This window comes from Priapulus caudatus, unplaced genomic scaffold (assembly GCF_000485595.1).
Source record: "Priapulus caudatus unplaced genomic scaffold, Priapulus_caudatus-5.0.1 Scaffold147, whole genome shotgun sequence".
Taxonomy (NCBI): Eukaryota; Metazoa; Priapulida; class Priapulimorpha; order Priapulimorphida; family Priapulidae; genus Priapulus; species Priapulus caudatus.
In genome coordinates this window covers 265,548-282,647 of record NW_014577208.1, presented here as the reverse complement: position 1 = coordinate 282,647, position 17,100 = coordinate 265,548, and the positions used below count along the sequence as shown (strand labels likewise).

At 46.8% G+C, this 17,100-nt stretch overlaps 1 protein-coding gene across 1 annotated transcript in view; it reads left to right on the top strand.

Moving 5' to 3' along the window:
* LOC106806199 (high affinity cationic amino acid transporter 1-like) overlaps nucleotides 1-17,100 on the top strand; it is a 44,219-nt gene that overhangs the window by 18,236 nt on the left and 8,883 nt on the right. The window contains exons 2-3 of the mRNA XM_014808065.1: nucleotides 11,062-11,181; nucleotides 12,167-12,510. Coding sequence (XP_014663551.1) covers nucleotides 11,062-11,181; nucleotides 12,167-12,510 — 464 coding nt within the window. The remainder of the gene's footprint in view (nucleotides 1-11,061; nucleotides 11,182-12,166; nucleotides 12,511-17,100) is intronic.

The following is a 17,100-nucleotide window of genomic DNA, read 5'->3' as shown; positions in this document are numbered from 1 at the left end:
AAGAGAGAGATTTGTTGAGAACAGGGGTAAGTTGAATTTTTGGAAATGCGTATATGTTATAGAGTGACTCCGATGCACGAGCACGGTTTCACATACTCTATGATAGTTTTTTATGCCTGTGGTCTTCCGTTAGGATTGTATTCACTACCGTCATTTGCGGCAGTTAGGATATCAGAGTTACGCAACTCTGGGAAGTCCATAAGGAAGGGATTTCCATCTGGCGTGATTGTGTTAGATAGGATATCAACGCTGTCGCTGAAAGGTTTTACTGTGCTGGAAGTCCCTGTTCTATGGTGTTGAGAAGTTAGGTGGTTTTGGCGGGATTATCGTCATGAAGATATCGCATTCTCGTATGTGAGAAGTCTGGCAAGGCTCGGGTCCAGCGGTCATCCAGCGTCTGAAGGCTACTGGTTATCAGTGAGTCTTACTGGCCCAACCGGATGCTTTCACCACTTTATTCTCCTGCTCATGCGCTGGTCCTGATTGGGATAAGAGAGTATATGTGTGACGACTTTGCGATAGTCCCAGATGATTCCGCGTTTCAAACTACATATTTGATCTTTTGTGGCAGCGCCTTGCATGTCTCTGATGTGTACAGGAGCCACGAGAATAGTTCACGTGGTCTAACGCAAGACACTGTACGAGTGGCCTGTAATACAGTAAATAAATGGAAGTTTTTGCCGATGGGCTTTAACAAATGTGAGAATAGATGTCAGAGTGCGATCATGTGCAGAATTGACGTGGAGATTTATGTACACATTTGTTCCAGGCCAGTTTGCTGAAAGCTGTTCTGCTGAACATCTAGATCTCTGGTTGAAGCTTATTCAGTAGCCTGTGAAGAAAAGAACAGTAGAGCTGGTGGCATTCGCCGAGTCAACTAACGTTTTATGGAATAATTTGAAACGGTCCCCTAACCCTAGCAAGACCGTTTTTGGAGCTAGTTTATAATCGCAAATTTCTTGTCAAATATAGTATTGTAGTATTAGGGCCATTTGAAAATTTGGCCGGCATTTTTGAAATGGGGTGACTGAGGCAAATGCCATGACCAGCATTGTTTAGACAGTGACGCCCGAAAATCGCCTGAATTGTCACATCATTTGTTCATTTCCCGATTTTCAACCAGGCCAGATATAACGAATTTTCTTTTTTTTGGGCGGTCATCTTCGGATTTTGGCGCCATCTTGTAAATCGGAACCGATCAAGTGGGTTTCACGGCTAAAATCAAATAGATAGGATCGAAAGAAACTCCATCGCCATTATGGGTACTTTTTGTCCGGCCGGTAAGCGTTAATCTGAAAATTGTTGCTAAGCACCTGACTGATGTGTGGTTATAGTCATGATTGTGCTTGTGATTGTGTCTGTGGTTGTCCGGTTATGGTTAAGGTTATGGTTATGGTTATGCCTTAGTTATGGTTATAGCTATAGCTATGAATTATGTTGTGTGTTATGGTTTTATGGTATATGTGTTATGGTTATTGGTTAATGGTTATGGTTTATGGTTATAGGTTATGAGTTATGGTTATGGTTATGGGTTATGGTTTGTTTGGTTATGGTTATGGTTATGGTTATTGGTTATGGTTTGGTTATGGTTATGGTTATGGTTATGGTTGTGGCATATGTTATGGTTATAGCTATAGCTATGGTTGTGGTTATGGGTATGGGTTATGGTTGTGGCTATAGTTATGGTTATAGCTATAGCTATGGTTATTGCTATGGTTATGGTTATGGTTATGGTTATGGTTATGGTTATGGTTATGGTCATGGTTATGGTTTATGATTATGGTTTGGTTTAATGGTTAAGGTTAGGGTTATGTTCTGATTTATGTTATGGTTATGATTGTGGTTAATGAGGTAATGGTTATGGTTATGTGTGGTTATGCGTTTGGTTTGGGTTATGGTTACTGGTTATGGTTATGGTAATGGTTATGGTTATGGCTTATGGTTATGGCTTAGTGGTTATGGTTATGGTTATGGTTATGGTTATGGTTATGGTTATGGTTATGGTTATGGTTAGGGTTAGGGTTAGGGTTAGGGTTAGGGTTAGGGTTAGGGTTATGGTTAGGGTTATGGTTATGGTTATGATCTAGGTCGTGATCGTGGTCGCGGTTGATGGATTATGAAGATGATTATCGTTGTGACGTTATACATTTATCTTCATATTATCGTACTAGATTGATGTAAATAATTTCGATATTACAGTTATGAGTATAAACTAGCTCGTTGATTAAATGAATCATAACATAATGGGGCTGTGCTGTTGGCGCAAGTCGTTGCCGCAAGTCAAGTGTAACCGCCTCCCACGCGACAAAGAAAGGAAAACCGTCTACCCATGAGTATTATGGGCCGAGGAAATAACATGTTGCTCAAATTAATATGTCACTGACAGTAAGATATTGCATGCAAATAACCATGAGTCGCAGTGATGACGAGGTAGTCATTCGTAGTTCTTCATCTGTATTCAAGCCGTGCCGTCGTAGATGAATACGCAATAATCATGCGCGCGCGTTTCTCTGCAGCCGAACGTGGCCCATGCAAGAAGCCAGAAAATATGCAACGATCTAGCTTGCAGCAATCATTGCGGCGAATATTTCTGAGAGGATGCAGTGATAAGTCAGCTCGGGCATGGGACCGCACGCACACGCTCACGCAAGAACGCACGCGCGCGTGCTCGCGCGTGTGTGCGTATGTGCGCGAACGCGAACGTACCGCACGGATACACGGACGCAATGCACGAACACACAGACGCACAACACGCACACGCGCGCGTGCACGCACATCGGCTGTGTTGCAAAGAGACGACGGGGACAAGAAGCGTGTTGCGAATATCGTTGTCCCAAAGCAAATTGTCGCTTACTGCTCCTATACGACCGATCAACGTGCGGTTTTTGCGCGGAATAGTTGGCCAGCGTTCTACTTGAATGCCGTGAATTCACTTACACGCGTCGATATGGCATTTACTCTCGCCTTGATGCATCTACAGGTGTCCGCACGCATCATTCGCGCGCGCTTTGGCGACTATATGGCAATGTTCGACAGCATCCGCGGACAGTGGTGATGCGCATCCAGCGGCTTTAGTCTTGCAGCATGCAAAGATAACATTACTACAGGCTAACATATGATCAGATATCTGAGTGCAGTCTTGAATTATAAACATCTATTTTCTTCATTCTCATCAATACGTGCACACAACACGCACAGGCACGCGCACACGCGAACACACGCACACACACACACACACACACGGAAACACGCGCACCGCGCACGACAGCACGCCACGCACGCACGCGCACGCACGCACGCCACGCACACGCACACACACACAACACCCACACACACACACACACACACACACATACACACACCACTGCAGAACGCACGCACACTCAATTACGCGTCAATGAATCTTGAAACTTTTTCGTGCATAAGTGCAGTATGTGAAGTATTTTATAGATCGTAGCTGATGGGGGTGTATGCGTATACCCTCAACCTTGAGGCATGTCTGGCATGCTTAGCTCATTTCGAACGTGCTTGTTTCCTGCACATTGAGTGCATAATCATTACATCACAATGAACGAACAATGTAATTAATTTATTTAGATTCTTTAAAATGAAGCTGTGAAAAACATGTAAATTCGTTGCACTAATTCGCTCATTCATTGAAGGTTTTCCAGGCGGGTAATTCCATAAGGCGCATTTGTTCGTGAATTAAATAAACACATAAACATGTTTTGAAGGATTTCAAGATTGTATATTATAATAATATTCATAGTAAAGTAGCACGAAGTGAATAAAATTATCAGACGCCGCATAGCGACAAAAAATATAGTCCATTAACTCACATCTAAATCAAAACTTCGTAGCATCGCTATTGCATCATAAAAAACTGTACTGTACGATTTATCTGGTGGCTATAAATACACAGACCAGCGAATCATTTTGCGCGAGACCGGTTCTCTGTTACGGGCAATATTCTGCGCACTTCGGGGGAAATTACATTTTGGCAGCATGATCAAACCTAGTGATATTTTGACGAATCGAGCATTAAAGCTTTATAAGAGATATATATAATAAATGTGTACTGAGGGTATCCTGGGAAGCTACTTCAAACCTGAGTGCCTAGTGTAAGGTCAAGCGTGTAACGTGTTTAACTAGTCTTACGTAAGCCTTTATCTATTGTAAGCGGGCGAAGCCCACACGCCCACGGAAAGCGGGGCGAGAGGAAACGCAATCTTGGCGCATCAGTGTCGGAAGAGATGTTACAACAGGCTGTGAGTGGACGCTAGATCAAGCAAGCCGGAACGCGGGAGGGAAGCAATAGCCCAAACCACGGCTAAGGTTCCCGAGTTCTTGCCGAGTTATTGCGCATTGTGACAGTCTAGAGACTGACCAGATGATCTATGACATCAGGGCCAGAATCGGACCGTGGAGTCCAGCCAGTGCGGAAACGTTATACCCCACCATATTCGGTAGTGTAATGTAGCAGTTGTAATACTCACCCCACCGTTTTAGTATGGCCGGTTGGTCAGAAAAGGAAACTATAACGAGAGGTGAGTAGGAGAGGGAACGTGTTTTATCTCTATCAGTCTATTACAGACCTTCTACTACGGTAGTGCGAATAACACGCCTACACTATCAATCATTTTATCCAACATGAAAAATTTCCTATCCAGTAAGAAAAATATTTACAATATATTGTCATTGGCTTAGAGGTGTGTGAGCAAGGAACGTGGATACGTTACGCACCCTATAGTATACTCCAACTCTATATCTAGTCAGCGTTACGCGATTCAGACACTCGTGTTCGCAAGCCATAGGGAGCTGCTTGCCAGTGAACACACGGGCTCCGCGAGCACTTTGCGCGATAAAACCGTATAAATTAATCATTCATGTAAACGGCATTGTATTCGTTGCTACTGAAAGCGCTCAATGAAAGGCTGAGGAAAATTTAATTTGGTCGCGCAGATATTTTTGACATGTTCAAGAGCCGCGCTGCGATGTACACACACACAGAAGCGAAAATTTTCTCGTTTCTGTGTATTTTAAATGATTTCCCAGACACGTCCTATTTAAATGATTCCCTTCGGCCTCAACGTGACTCACTAACCAAAATATAGTGTGTGCGTGTGAAATAAAGAAAGAGAGCGAGCGATGTGTGCGTGCGTGTGCGCGCGCGCGCGCGTGTGTGTGTGTGTGTGTGTGTGTGTGTGTGTGTGTGTGTGTGTGTGTGTGTTCACGTGTGTGTATGTGCGCGCCTGGTGAGTTGACTAGTGCGTGTCTTGCACGCATGCGGATGCAGTTGTAGTGCAAAGCACATTACTCATTATAATTAATGCATAGGCCTACTACAGCGCATAATGATATTTGCCGTGTGCAGTAATCACTGTAATTTCGAAGCCCTCCAGGCCGCAATGCCACTCTCAAATACGCGGCAAGTTAAATCTCGAGCGTTTCCAAGGAGAAAATACGAAGATAGTTAAAATTATTAATATATGCACGGCGAGTAACCGAAATTCTCCTAGCATAATATTGAGTTAGCGTTTGAGGGCGACGGTTTGTCTGTAATTATGCCGATGCGAGCTGAACCGTGTATAGGAGCGCACAGGCAGCCATTAAATAGCGATGAGTGTGTTTTTCATAGAGTGTCCGAATCGGATGCTAAATTGCAGAGTGTTTGCGAATTTGGCAGCAGTGAGCATGCATTCGAGAGATTCCCATGGAAACTGATTACTGAAATTATGTTAATGTCTCCGAATGAGTTCCAGTAGTATTACGGTTTAAAACCTTTCGATATATATGAGGTTCATACAATCTGATAATATAGTACTCGTTTGGATGCGCAGATACTTTACTAGCTTACAGCTGGCTTTGTGGTTTGCGTCACGTTTTGTAACATCGTCGTTCATATTTATAAATATTGCACGAGAGTGCCCGTGAATCAACCAGACGTTGCAAATTACAAGGATTACTGAGAGAGGAAATAATCCATGAGTGTTTGCAATATATATGTATAATATATTATGTAAATATATATATATATATGTGTGTGCGTGTGTCGTTGTGTGTGTGTGTGTGTGCGCGCGCGCGTGTGTGTGTGTGTGTGTGTGTGCGCGTGTGCGTGTGTGTGTGTGCGTGTGTGTGTACATGCATGCGTGTGCGTTAGCACATTGCACGAATCATATGTACTAAAAGCTAATAAAATAATAACTTGTGTGTGTAATAGCTTGTCAGGCTCTGACGTTGGCGGTCATTTGCCAGACTCTGAATTTGATCAGGGCCACCTGTGTCCTCACTCCTGCTTTTGATGTCTCTAATGTAAGGTTCAGCAATGGTTTAATTGCCTTTGTCTTCATCACTAGCAGTATATGTATTAGATATGTGATGAATGGGTACTTCATGACTAATCTGGTTATAGTAACGTGACCTGCCAGCTCCTTACTTTGGGTCTCTTCTAATTTACCCGCGAATTCATCAAGCACCTGTTTCACTAGCTTTACCGTGGTATTGGATGCTACACATGTGTTATATAATCTGCATGTATAGCGACAACCGGCAACAACCCGGGTAAAGTTCCTTTGCTCGAGGGAACAACGTTAGTGACTCATGCAGGTGGGCCCCAGCCTTCTCAGCACCAAGTTTCGCTAAAATTTAACCCAGAGTAACAACAAAATGGCGTATCGTCTCTTAATGTCATTGGCGCTTGTCGCGTTACGAGGGCGCGAACAAATTTGCAGCTTGACAGTAACTATTAACTACCATTTGGCGTATCTGTCAAAACAGAAGACTGCACCCATAGCGCAGGCAATTAGTTCTGTCCCACTGCCGACGTACGTCACGGCGTTAGAATTAATGAACGAGGGAATTGCATTCTCGACTAATATATAATAACATTTGAAGATATTGAGGTCGTTCGAACGTCTAGGACAGAGATGCTTGAAACATGTTCGATGGGTTTGTAGCACGACGCATATCTCTCACAATCTATTCCAGGATATCGGAGATTGGGCGAGTTAGAGAATCTCACTGCATTTAAAGTTGAGATTAGATTCAGCTTTGAACGGGACAGTTGCGCTATTGCATGTCCATATCAAATGTAATTTACATTTTAACTTCGTTATGACTTCATCTTTGGTGGAATAATCTACAGTGTCGCATTTACGAGTTGCTCTGAATTCGATCAATATAAGAAATTACGTCGACCAGACGACTGCAATGATGAATCATGACCTACATCAAGTAACATGGTTGATCGTACTCTCTCAATTTCTTCTCGGATGTAGAACAAGCCTGCTGCATACGTTATCAACAGGCAGCGATGCGAATATGTCTGCGTATAGACGAACGCACGCATTTGCACTCGCCACACGCACATGCAAACCGCACACACGCACGCGCGCACGCGCGCACGCACGCGCACATACACGTACGCAGACACCGCACACTTGCACAGAAACCCACACACGCATGCACGCACGCGCGCACGCACGCACACACACACACACACACACACACACACACACACACACACACACACACACTCACACGCCCACACACATGTATATTTACATATATACATATATATTGCAAACACTCAGGGATTTCTAGCTTGGCGTGTGAAGCCTACGTGCACTATATGCTAGCCTATAACACGAGTCACGTTTAATGACCGCGCGAATTTCAAAAAACCAGTTCAACTAGAACAAAAGAAAAACTGTTGCACAACGGCTCCATGAATAAGTCCGTCAATCCTGTGTATATAGCCGGAACAACTTCTGTGACTGCTACTTACGTCAGAATTAACAATAACTGTCGAGTTATAACTACCATCACGATTTTTGTTAGATGTAATATATTATTTGATGTAATAGTTATACTCTCAGGTACACAATCGCCGTACGTGCCAGGGCAGATTATAGAGCAGTTCGTCGATTGACCGCTAGGAAGCGCGGCGGTTTGGTGACATCATCGCGCGCGTGCGTATATTATTTAACATCGCCGACTGTACACTCCATAGATATCGCCGACGCGAAAAACGCATATATATATATATACACTACACTGTCAGCATTTTAAGTCCTTTCGCCAACTATCTGCTATATACGCAATAGCGTCGCCTGTGATATTGCCACTCGAATAGACAAGCTCATGCCACGCACGCGCTGCATGGTGTTATTAGTTAGAATGTAATATTACTGCGTTTACGGACTAACTCGTTCACGCTTTAGCCGTTCGTCGCCGCTGCCACGTGTCTGGAACTTTCGATCGCCATAAGCGTTACAATTACGGATACGGACTGTTGACCGGCTGACGGCGATGTGACGTCTGAGATGTGTGCATGGACACGGTAGTAGTTAGGCGACCCGCTAGACCATACCGGATCTACGGTGACGGATGCTGCGTGAGGCCTCGCGAAAACTTGGATGGGCAGTGGCGTAATAACGCAGCATCTACCCACCTACTTATCTTAGCCTACTATCCTACGCTACTACCTACCTACTACCTACCTACCTACAACGCGTAGCTACGCTACTACGTCTAGCATAGCTGCTTACTACCTACTACCTCGCTACTAACCTAACCTAGCTACCTACCTACCTACCATAACCGACCGACGCGACGCGACAGAGACGACGGCGGACGACCCGACGACCGACGGACCGACGCCGACCGACGCGGACGGGGAACCGACGACCGACCGGACCGCCGACCGACCGGACGCCGCGACGGGCGACGACGCCGCGACGACGACGACGAGCGCGACCGACCGACGGACCGACGAGCGGACGCGACGACGACCGACCGAGACGACGACGACGACGCGACCGCGACGGCGACGACGGCGAGCGCGACCGACGACGCGACGCGACGCGAACGCGACCGAACGACGGACGGACCGACGACCGACCGACGCGGGACCGACCGACCGACGACAGACGACCACGACCGAGCCGACGACCGACGCGAACCGCGACCGACGACCGACCGACCTCGACGCGACCGACGCGGACCGACCGACGACCGACCGGGACCGACCGCGACACGGGACGACCGGGACCGACGCGACCGAACGCGACCGACCGCGCGACCGCGACGCCGGACCGACTCGAGCGACGACGGACCGACGCGGACCGACGGCGATCCGGGAACGACCGAGACGACCGACCGACGACGACCGACCGACCGACGACCGACCGCCGACCTACTACCTACCTACCTACCGTACGTACATACCTACTACGTACCTACCTTACACTACCTACCTACCTACCTACCTAGCCTACCTACCTACCTACCTACCTACGATACCTACCTTACCTACCTACGTACCTACTCTACCTAACTCCCTACGTACCTACCTACCTACCTACCTGTCTTACTTACCTGTACTACCCATCTCCTCTGCACACATACCAATCACACCACACAGACCACACACCACACAGCACACACACAACACACACACACACACACACAACACACTAGTCACACACGCCACACACAACACACACACGCACACACACACGGTCCCAACACACAACCATGGCGCACACACCACACCACAGTCCCACCCCACACAGCCACACACACACATCAACCCACACACCACACAACAGCACAGCGACAGTGACACAGTGACCACACACACACACACACACACACACACACACACACAAGCACACACACACACACACACACACACACACACACAGCCAGTCACACACAACGAGCACAGCACACACACACACACACACACACACACGCACCACGCACACAATACATCAGTTGCGGCTCTCGTTCCTCTCAACTCTCTCTCCTCTTCTCTCTCTCTCTCTCTCTCTCGTCTCTGCTCTCTTCATCTTCCTCTCTTCTCTCTCTCTTTCTCTCTCCGCACCACTCTTACTCTCTCGCTTCTGATTGCATTACGTGAATCGCTCCCGAAAAGTTAACCGCATTATTCTTAACTGAATTTAGTACTCGCGTTTCCCGATAACCTATATCGAGCATTTTTACGGAGCGACTAAAAGCGTGCCTCGCGTCCACGATGCACTTCCCGCGCGTCATTTTATAGGGCGTCTCTATATATATATCAGTGTGCGCTAGCGTGCGCGCGGTGTACATGTGTGTTGCAGAGGAGCATTTGCACAACATTTACAGGAAATTTTCGTCAATAATAGGCGAAAGAGAGTAGAGAAACATTAAGACTTTGGTAGTAAATAGATTTCGTATTTATTTAGCATTATATTTTATTGAAACGCTCCAAGTGCCTGTGATTCTATAGGGCATCGACGCCCAGCTCTTTGTAGTGGAAACGTTTGGAATGGTATATATGAATCGTCGCCCGCCCGCGTCGTGCAGGAATCTCGCAAACATCGTAATGATAGCATTGCTTGGCGAGACAGCGCGGGCTATCGTCGTGATACCTAGTCTGAAAAGCGAATACGAGCGCGAGCGCGCGCGCGCGTCGCCGCGCTAGTCTCCCACCTCGGCAGGATTGGCGAAACTCAATTTCCTGCCGATCGCCGGAGAGGACGTGTGTGCGACGTCGCGCGGTCGGTTGTGCTTAAGCACGCAATTTCGAATTCACAAAACGGCACGGGGCGAGCGGACGGAATTCACCGAGTCAAGCGGGACGGCGATAATTGGCTTTGGCTGTTGGCGGGAATTTTTCTATGCGTTTATGAACGCCGATGGTGGACCTTGACGTTTTGTAATCGAAGTTGTAAGAGCCACGGCGGCTGCGTAGCTTGTATAGCGCTGTTATTTCTAAAGCGAGCGGGATCAAACTTTTCAGGTATGTTTTGTCTGTATTGTATAATTGTGCGTCGTTATAGACGCAGTATGCACCCCCCGAATTTTATCGCACTATCGAGAACACGCATGGTCCTTGGACAGGATACAAGCTGGAATAGCGAATATATTTGCTTAGAATCTAAATGTACGAACGTACACACGACGCGTCAATTCGCACGCGCTAATATTGACCGAGTTAACTGCGGCGATATGGATGAAGTCTAACCGTCGGAGCGTAACGCGTAATTTAATCATGCGCCATATTGACTGCAGGTGTAGGAAGCGGCCTAGGAACGGGCATTTACGTCATTGCCGGTCACGTGGCACGCGAGGACGCCGGTCCGGCGACTGCGCTCTCGTTCCTCATCGCCGGAGTGTCCGCCATCTTAGCTGGTAAGTGACACACACACTGTGAGACACAGTGAATCTCAGTCTCTTTCTTTCCGGCCGGCTCTTATGCAGGCAGCCCCCGAAGGACGGCGGCCAGTAAATCGCATCGCCGATTCACCGTTAAGCGGAAATTGTTCATTGCGACGGAGGATCCCCCGGAGGATCGCAATTGAATAACTACTTCAATCGCCGTAAAATATAATCATCGTTTCGCGTGATATCCAATTTATGGCCTTTTGCGGTTAGCCTAATGGTCCGTGCCTAACGCACGAGCGTTTGACACGGAACTTCTGGTCGAATTAGCTGTAGGCACGCGAGATCTCGAACGAGGCGAGCGCTTGGCCGGAAAGCCAAGGCGCCTTCGTTTCTTGTCAGCCGCACGGAAAAGTGTAATCGCGTTAAGTTCTCGCTAACGATAGAGAAGCTGAACAATGGCAACGTGTTGAGTACGTGTTCAAGGCAGCACGCAAGTGTGGAGCTAACGCAATGAATGACGATGTAACTATTATTACGTGCTATTACGAAGCTACTGCGAAGAATGCATGACTATCCTAAACTACTGTTAGAGCGAGACAAGCAACCGCGGAAGTACCACTTTGTAACTATCAGTGTACGCTAGTACAGCATACTACCAGTACGCCCAACCACGGAACTACCACAATAAATTACGATATAACTGTCACTACACGTAGCTACGGACTTGCTACTAGACGTAGCTCCAGGTTACAAGTTAGTGACGAGTTACTACCGCACGCGGTCTGACTGCTATCCGTTAGCGATCACCCCGCGACACGGACCTATACGATCAGGAATGTATAATATAGATCTTATTAAGATAATTCAAGATCATCTAATTAAGATAATTAAGATATATTAAGATTAGATCTGATTAGATCTCTATATATATCTATATTATACACTCCTGATACGATAATATCGACGACCAGCTCTATCTAACGGTCGGGGTTTTTTCTCCATCACGCTTCAGCGCTCTGCTACGCCGAGTTCACGGCCAGAGTGCCGAAGGCGGGCAGCGCCTACGTGTTCACCTACATAGCACTCGGTGAGCTTCTCGCCTTCGCCGTCGGCTGGACTCTCATCCTCGAGAGCATCCTCGGCACGGCCGTCGTCGGTAAGGCGTGGAGCCAGCATCTCGACGTGATGCTAGTCGCCGCCACCGTCGGCGACGACGACGGCGGCGTCGGCGGCGTCGGCGGCGTGCTTGCTAACGCCACGAGCGCCCTCACCGTACCGCTGCTCGGCACGCATCCCGACCTGGTGGCGTTCGGCGTCGTCTGGCTGATGTCTCTCGTCGTGCTCGCGGGAACGAAGGTAAGCGTGACGTCATCGCTTCGACGTCGTATCACAGTGAGGTCATATCGTCGGATCGTCGCGATGGACGCGCGTGCCGAGTTTTTGATGGCGCATTCTATCAACCTTACCAGCGGACTAACCCCCTACTGTAGCATTTACTGTGAAAGCAGCTGCGGGGCCTCAGGGTTACTGAAACGGAGATAGGCACTGCCCTATGCGCCACATAGGCGCGGGAAGGATTTAACTCAACTTTTAACTATTCTATCAATTAGTAATTAGTAGACGCATGCGTGAAATTATATACGATTAACGTCTGAGCTGTTATGTATGAATGTATGTGTACACGAGTCACCAGTGTGCTGTACTATTATAAGTACGTCGCGGAGAGAGCGGCTATTTCATTTCACGTATTTTGAGATGTTAATAACACGCTTTGTTTCATTCTCTCGTCCGCGACAGCGGGAGGAAAATACCAAGAAACAATTAGTACACGGCTAATTGCCGGTCTCCGTCAAAGCGCGTCTTTCTTTATCTTTCCCGTTGCACACGGTAATAACGTGGTCCCATTACGGTTCCACTTTTTTTACTCTATTGCTATATTAATACAATAGTGAAACACAGCTGCAGCGTGGCGTTCACGCTTCGCTTGTTCCTTTGAGATTTCTCCGCGCGCATAGAAGATTACTTGAATGAGAGAATCTTGCGACGGCCGGGAAAAGACAATCGCCTAATGTGGTCGCTTTCTCGAGTACGTCGAATAACGCGCGGTCTTTTAATCTGATGAACGTCGGCACGCCTTTCATGTTGAAATTACAGTGAGTCAACCCTAGATAGCGAGGTTCCGCGCTCACTAATGCCGAGAGCCTTCTTACCTCTCGCCGAAGCTTGTGGCTCGGCAAAACGAGGGAACAAGGAGAAGGGAAAATAGCGCATGTTATGTTGCACCTCGTACGACAATTATCGATGCCAACTAGGGCTTCATTTAATTAATAAAGTGCATAGTAATGAAGAATAAAATGCTCGTCGCAACTGATGACACGAAACAGTATCTACACACACACACATGCACACACACACACACACGCGCGCGCGCGCGCGCACGCATACACGCATGCACACACGCACGCACGCACGCACGCACGCACGCACGCACGCACGCACGCACGCACGCACGAACTCACGCACGCACACACACACACAATATATATATATATATACATATATATATATATATATATATATATATATATACACATGATATACCACTGTCCCGTGTTGTATATAAGCTGGCACATCGCGTGAGGTTACATCCTCGCAGCGATAATGATCATCGGCTATTGTAAATGCGATAAATTGTAATCTTATCTATAAACACAGTTTTCTCTCACCTCGTCACCACCCCTCTCTCTATCTATCTATCTATCATTCAATCTATCTATTTATTTATTTATCTATCTATCTATTTATTTATCTATCTATCTATCTATCTATCTATCTATCTATCTATCTATCTATCTATCTATCTATCTATCTATCTATCCATCCATACATCCATCAATCTATCTATCTATCTATCTATCTATTTATTTATCTATCTATCTATCTATCTATCTATCTATCTATCTATTCATCTATTTATATATCTATCTATATATCTATCCATTTATCTATCTATCTATCTATCTATCTATCTATCTATCTATCTATCTATCTATCTATCTATCTATCTATCTATCTATCTATCTATTTATCTATCTATCTATCTATCTATTTATCTATCTGTCTGTCTCTCTGTCTGTGTGTGTCTGTCTGTCTGTGTGTCTTCTGTATGTCTGCCTATCTATTTATCTATATCTGGATCATCCATCCATCCATCCATCCATCCATCCATCCATCCATCCATCCAGTTTTTCTCCTTGTCTCTCCCCTTCAATCTTACCGCTTTTTTATTTCGCAAACACCAGTGTCTGCATAATCGGAGCTGTTTGCATTATTTAAGATGCTAAAATATTCCGGTCAGAGAACCTTGGATGTTTCATTGTTATCTTGCCCCTAGGCTGTTTTTCCTACGCGGTTAGTAACGATAGTGACTGTTTAATTAGATGACTGAAGTGTTTAACTCTAACTATAACATAGTTCGATATTTGTGCACCGTGCTCTGGGCGATAACCGGAGTAAAAAAGAACCAATACAGCATTTTAGGTATCGTCCGTGAAGGCTTACTCAGTAACAGTGAAAGCCGTATTATACCGTTTAAGTAGAATTCACTTGCATAATCCCATAAAAAAAATATAAAAAATCAACATGCACGACACTATTTCGAGCAACAGATGTAAAACACAGAGAGCACTCATTTTAGTCATCGTTTAGCTGCGTAGACTGACCGTGTTTCCAGAACGGTAGACGACAACATGCGTCCGTTCAGCCAACATTGCTCGATGGACGAAATCACGGCGGGACAGTCTAAAGGCGATGGTTGTTACTCTGGCGCGGACACGTCGACACGAAATGGAGAAACTTGTCACTTTGAACTGCCTGCGCTCTCTCGAGTGCATCTAGCTTTTTAACCGAGCTCACATCGGCCAAGCTATCTGGGGGATTTCATTGCCAAACCCAAACAAACTTAACGTTTCCGTCTCACCACGTGTATGTCCGCATTCCCCTTTGTGAAGTCGACTGCCAGCTGAGTCAACGAGAATCTAGTTCGCTAAGAATGCTAGGGATGCAGCAAACGCTGAAGCCAATATTGAACCGCAGCGCGCTTTCTGCATGCATTCGCAGCGCAGCTTTGCGCAGGGTCCGCAGGATTACGGCTCCGATCAACAAAGATCGTCTAATACTGCGTGCGTACTTAAATGACGATGCAATTACTGTCATTGCGCGCCGTTCGAATTGGCGACGAATCTTCTCTCTGTTTGTATGACGGCAACGTGCGGTGCACGGCGGTCACTAACTACCGAGATGAGCGCGCGGCGAAACTAGCACGGCGATATCGGAGCGTGACCATCGAGAGAAAGAAGCGCACAGCGGAGGAAAAAAAGCACGGGTTTCGTTAACGCGGTCGACGCGCTCGTTCGACAGTGATAGCTGATTGCGTGCGCGCGTTCGCTTATATGTGTATAGAAGGAGGAGGCGTGAGTAATTGATGCTCGGTGCGTGACAGAACGCTGCGTCGATCAGCACCCGCGGTGTGCTTCTCGTCATCGCGACTATACGTTGTCGTTCGTATGCGAGTTGGGCATCTTTTTTTCGACGAAACTAATTTCCGGATATAGGACGAAATCAGGCGTGATTACTACGTCCATGCACCCTCCTCCGATATCGGGCGGGATTAAAGATTGCCACGATAAGACGCCGTTAAGGAAGCACTCAATTTCAGTATAAGGGTTCTGTTCCGGACGCAATATATACGATATCTAGAGACTTCCCAGCAAGTATAGGAAATCAGCGTTGACAGACACAATCAGGTTTACAGGGTAAGCGCATGATGGCTGTTTGTCGTGTGCGTGTGGCGACCACGAATGGGAGTAACTTCTGTTATGTGCATCTTGGAAGTAGGAACGAGCGATGACATTCCAGCTACTTAGCTCGCAGGTACATGTACTCGTTACAGCAATGTATATGCTATAGAGATGTACTAATGTATATATACTGCCGATGATTACGTGCGCGCTGCATTCGCCATGTCGGCGAATAGACGTGCATCTATGTCTATATAACTTACATGGCTACGGAGCGCGGTGCCTGCTAGAAATGCTTGTGACACACACGGCTCACCTATACAAGCGCGCCGATTGAAATAGCGGTGCCTCGTGCGATGCATTATGGGGAAGTTCGTAAGAACAGCACAAAGAGAGGCAAATATCCGCAAAACGAGGTAGGTGTGTGTTCACGAGGCTGCGCTTTAAAGCAGCTGGATTTCACATTTGAAAGGTTTCGTCTCGCACGTTCTCTCGTTCTCTCTCCCTCTTTCCCCTCTCACTCGTTCTCTCTCCCTCTTCCCCCTCTCTCTCGTTCTCTTTCCCTCTTCCCCATCTCTCTCGCCCCCCATCTCTCTCTCTGCTGCGTGAAGTAGGGGTGGTAAGCCGATACGGCACGCGGGGGATGGAGGGAGGAGAGAGAAATCGAGTGTTGTCTGCGTCTAAAGCCTTTATTTGCCTCGCTATAGACAGCACGCGTGATTTCCGCTGACTGCCAGGAAGCCAGATTTGTGTTACCTAATGGGCGCTTACAAGAATGCAGAAAACCGATCGGATAAGTACACTAACTGATACCAGTGCCCGCCGCGTCGATATCAACCTATTTAGCCGCGAGCGAAATTAGACGGGCTGCCATTACTGCAGCGCCGAACGAGGAAGCCTGATTGCCCATGTGGGTGAAGAAGGCTTTTATCTCGTGGGTCGAGCCGGAACGTGGCGTCGCGATGACGTAGACGGCAACGCCCCGTCACTCTGTCATCATTACATTAAATACCCGCGTAGAAATAATCTTTCTAGCAGTGAAAACTGTAGCCCTCTTTATAGATAGCATACATGATATACTTATACATGCACACACACACGCACATACACACGCACACACACACACACACACACACACACACACACA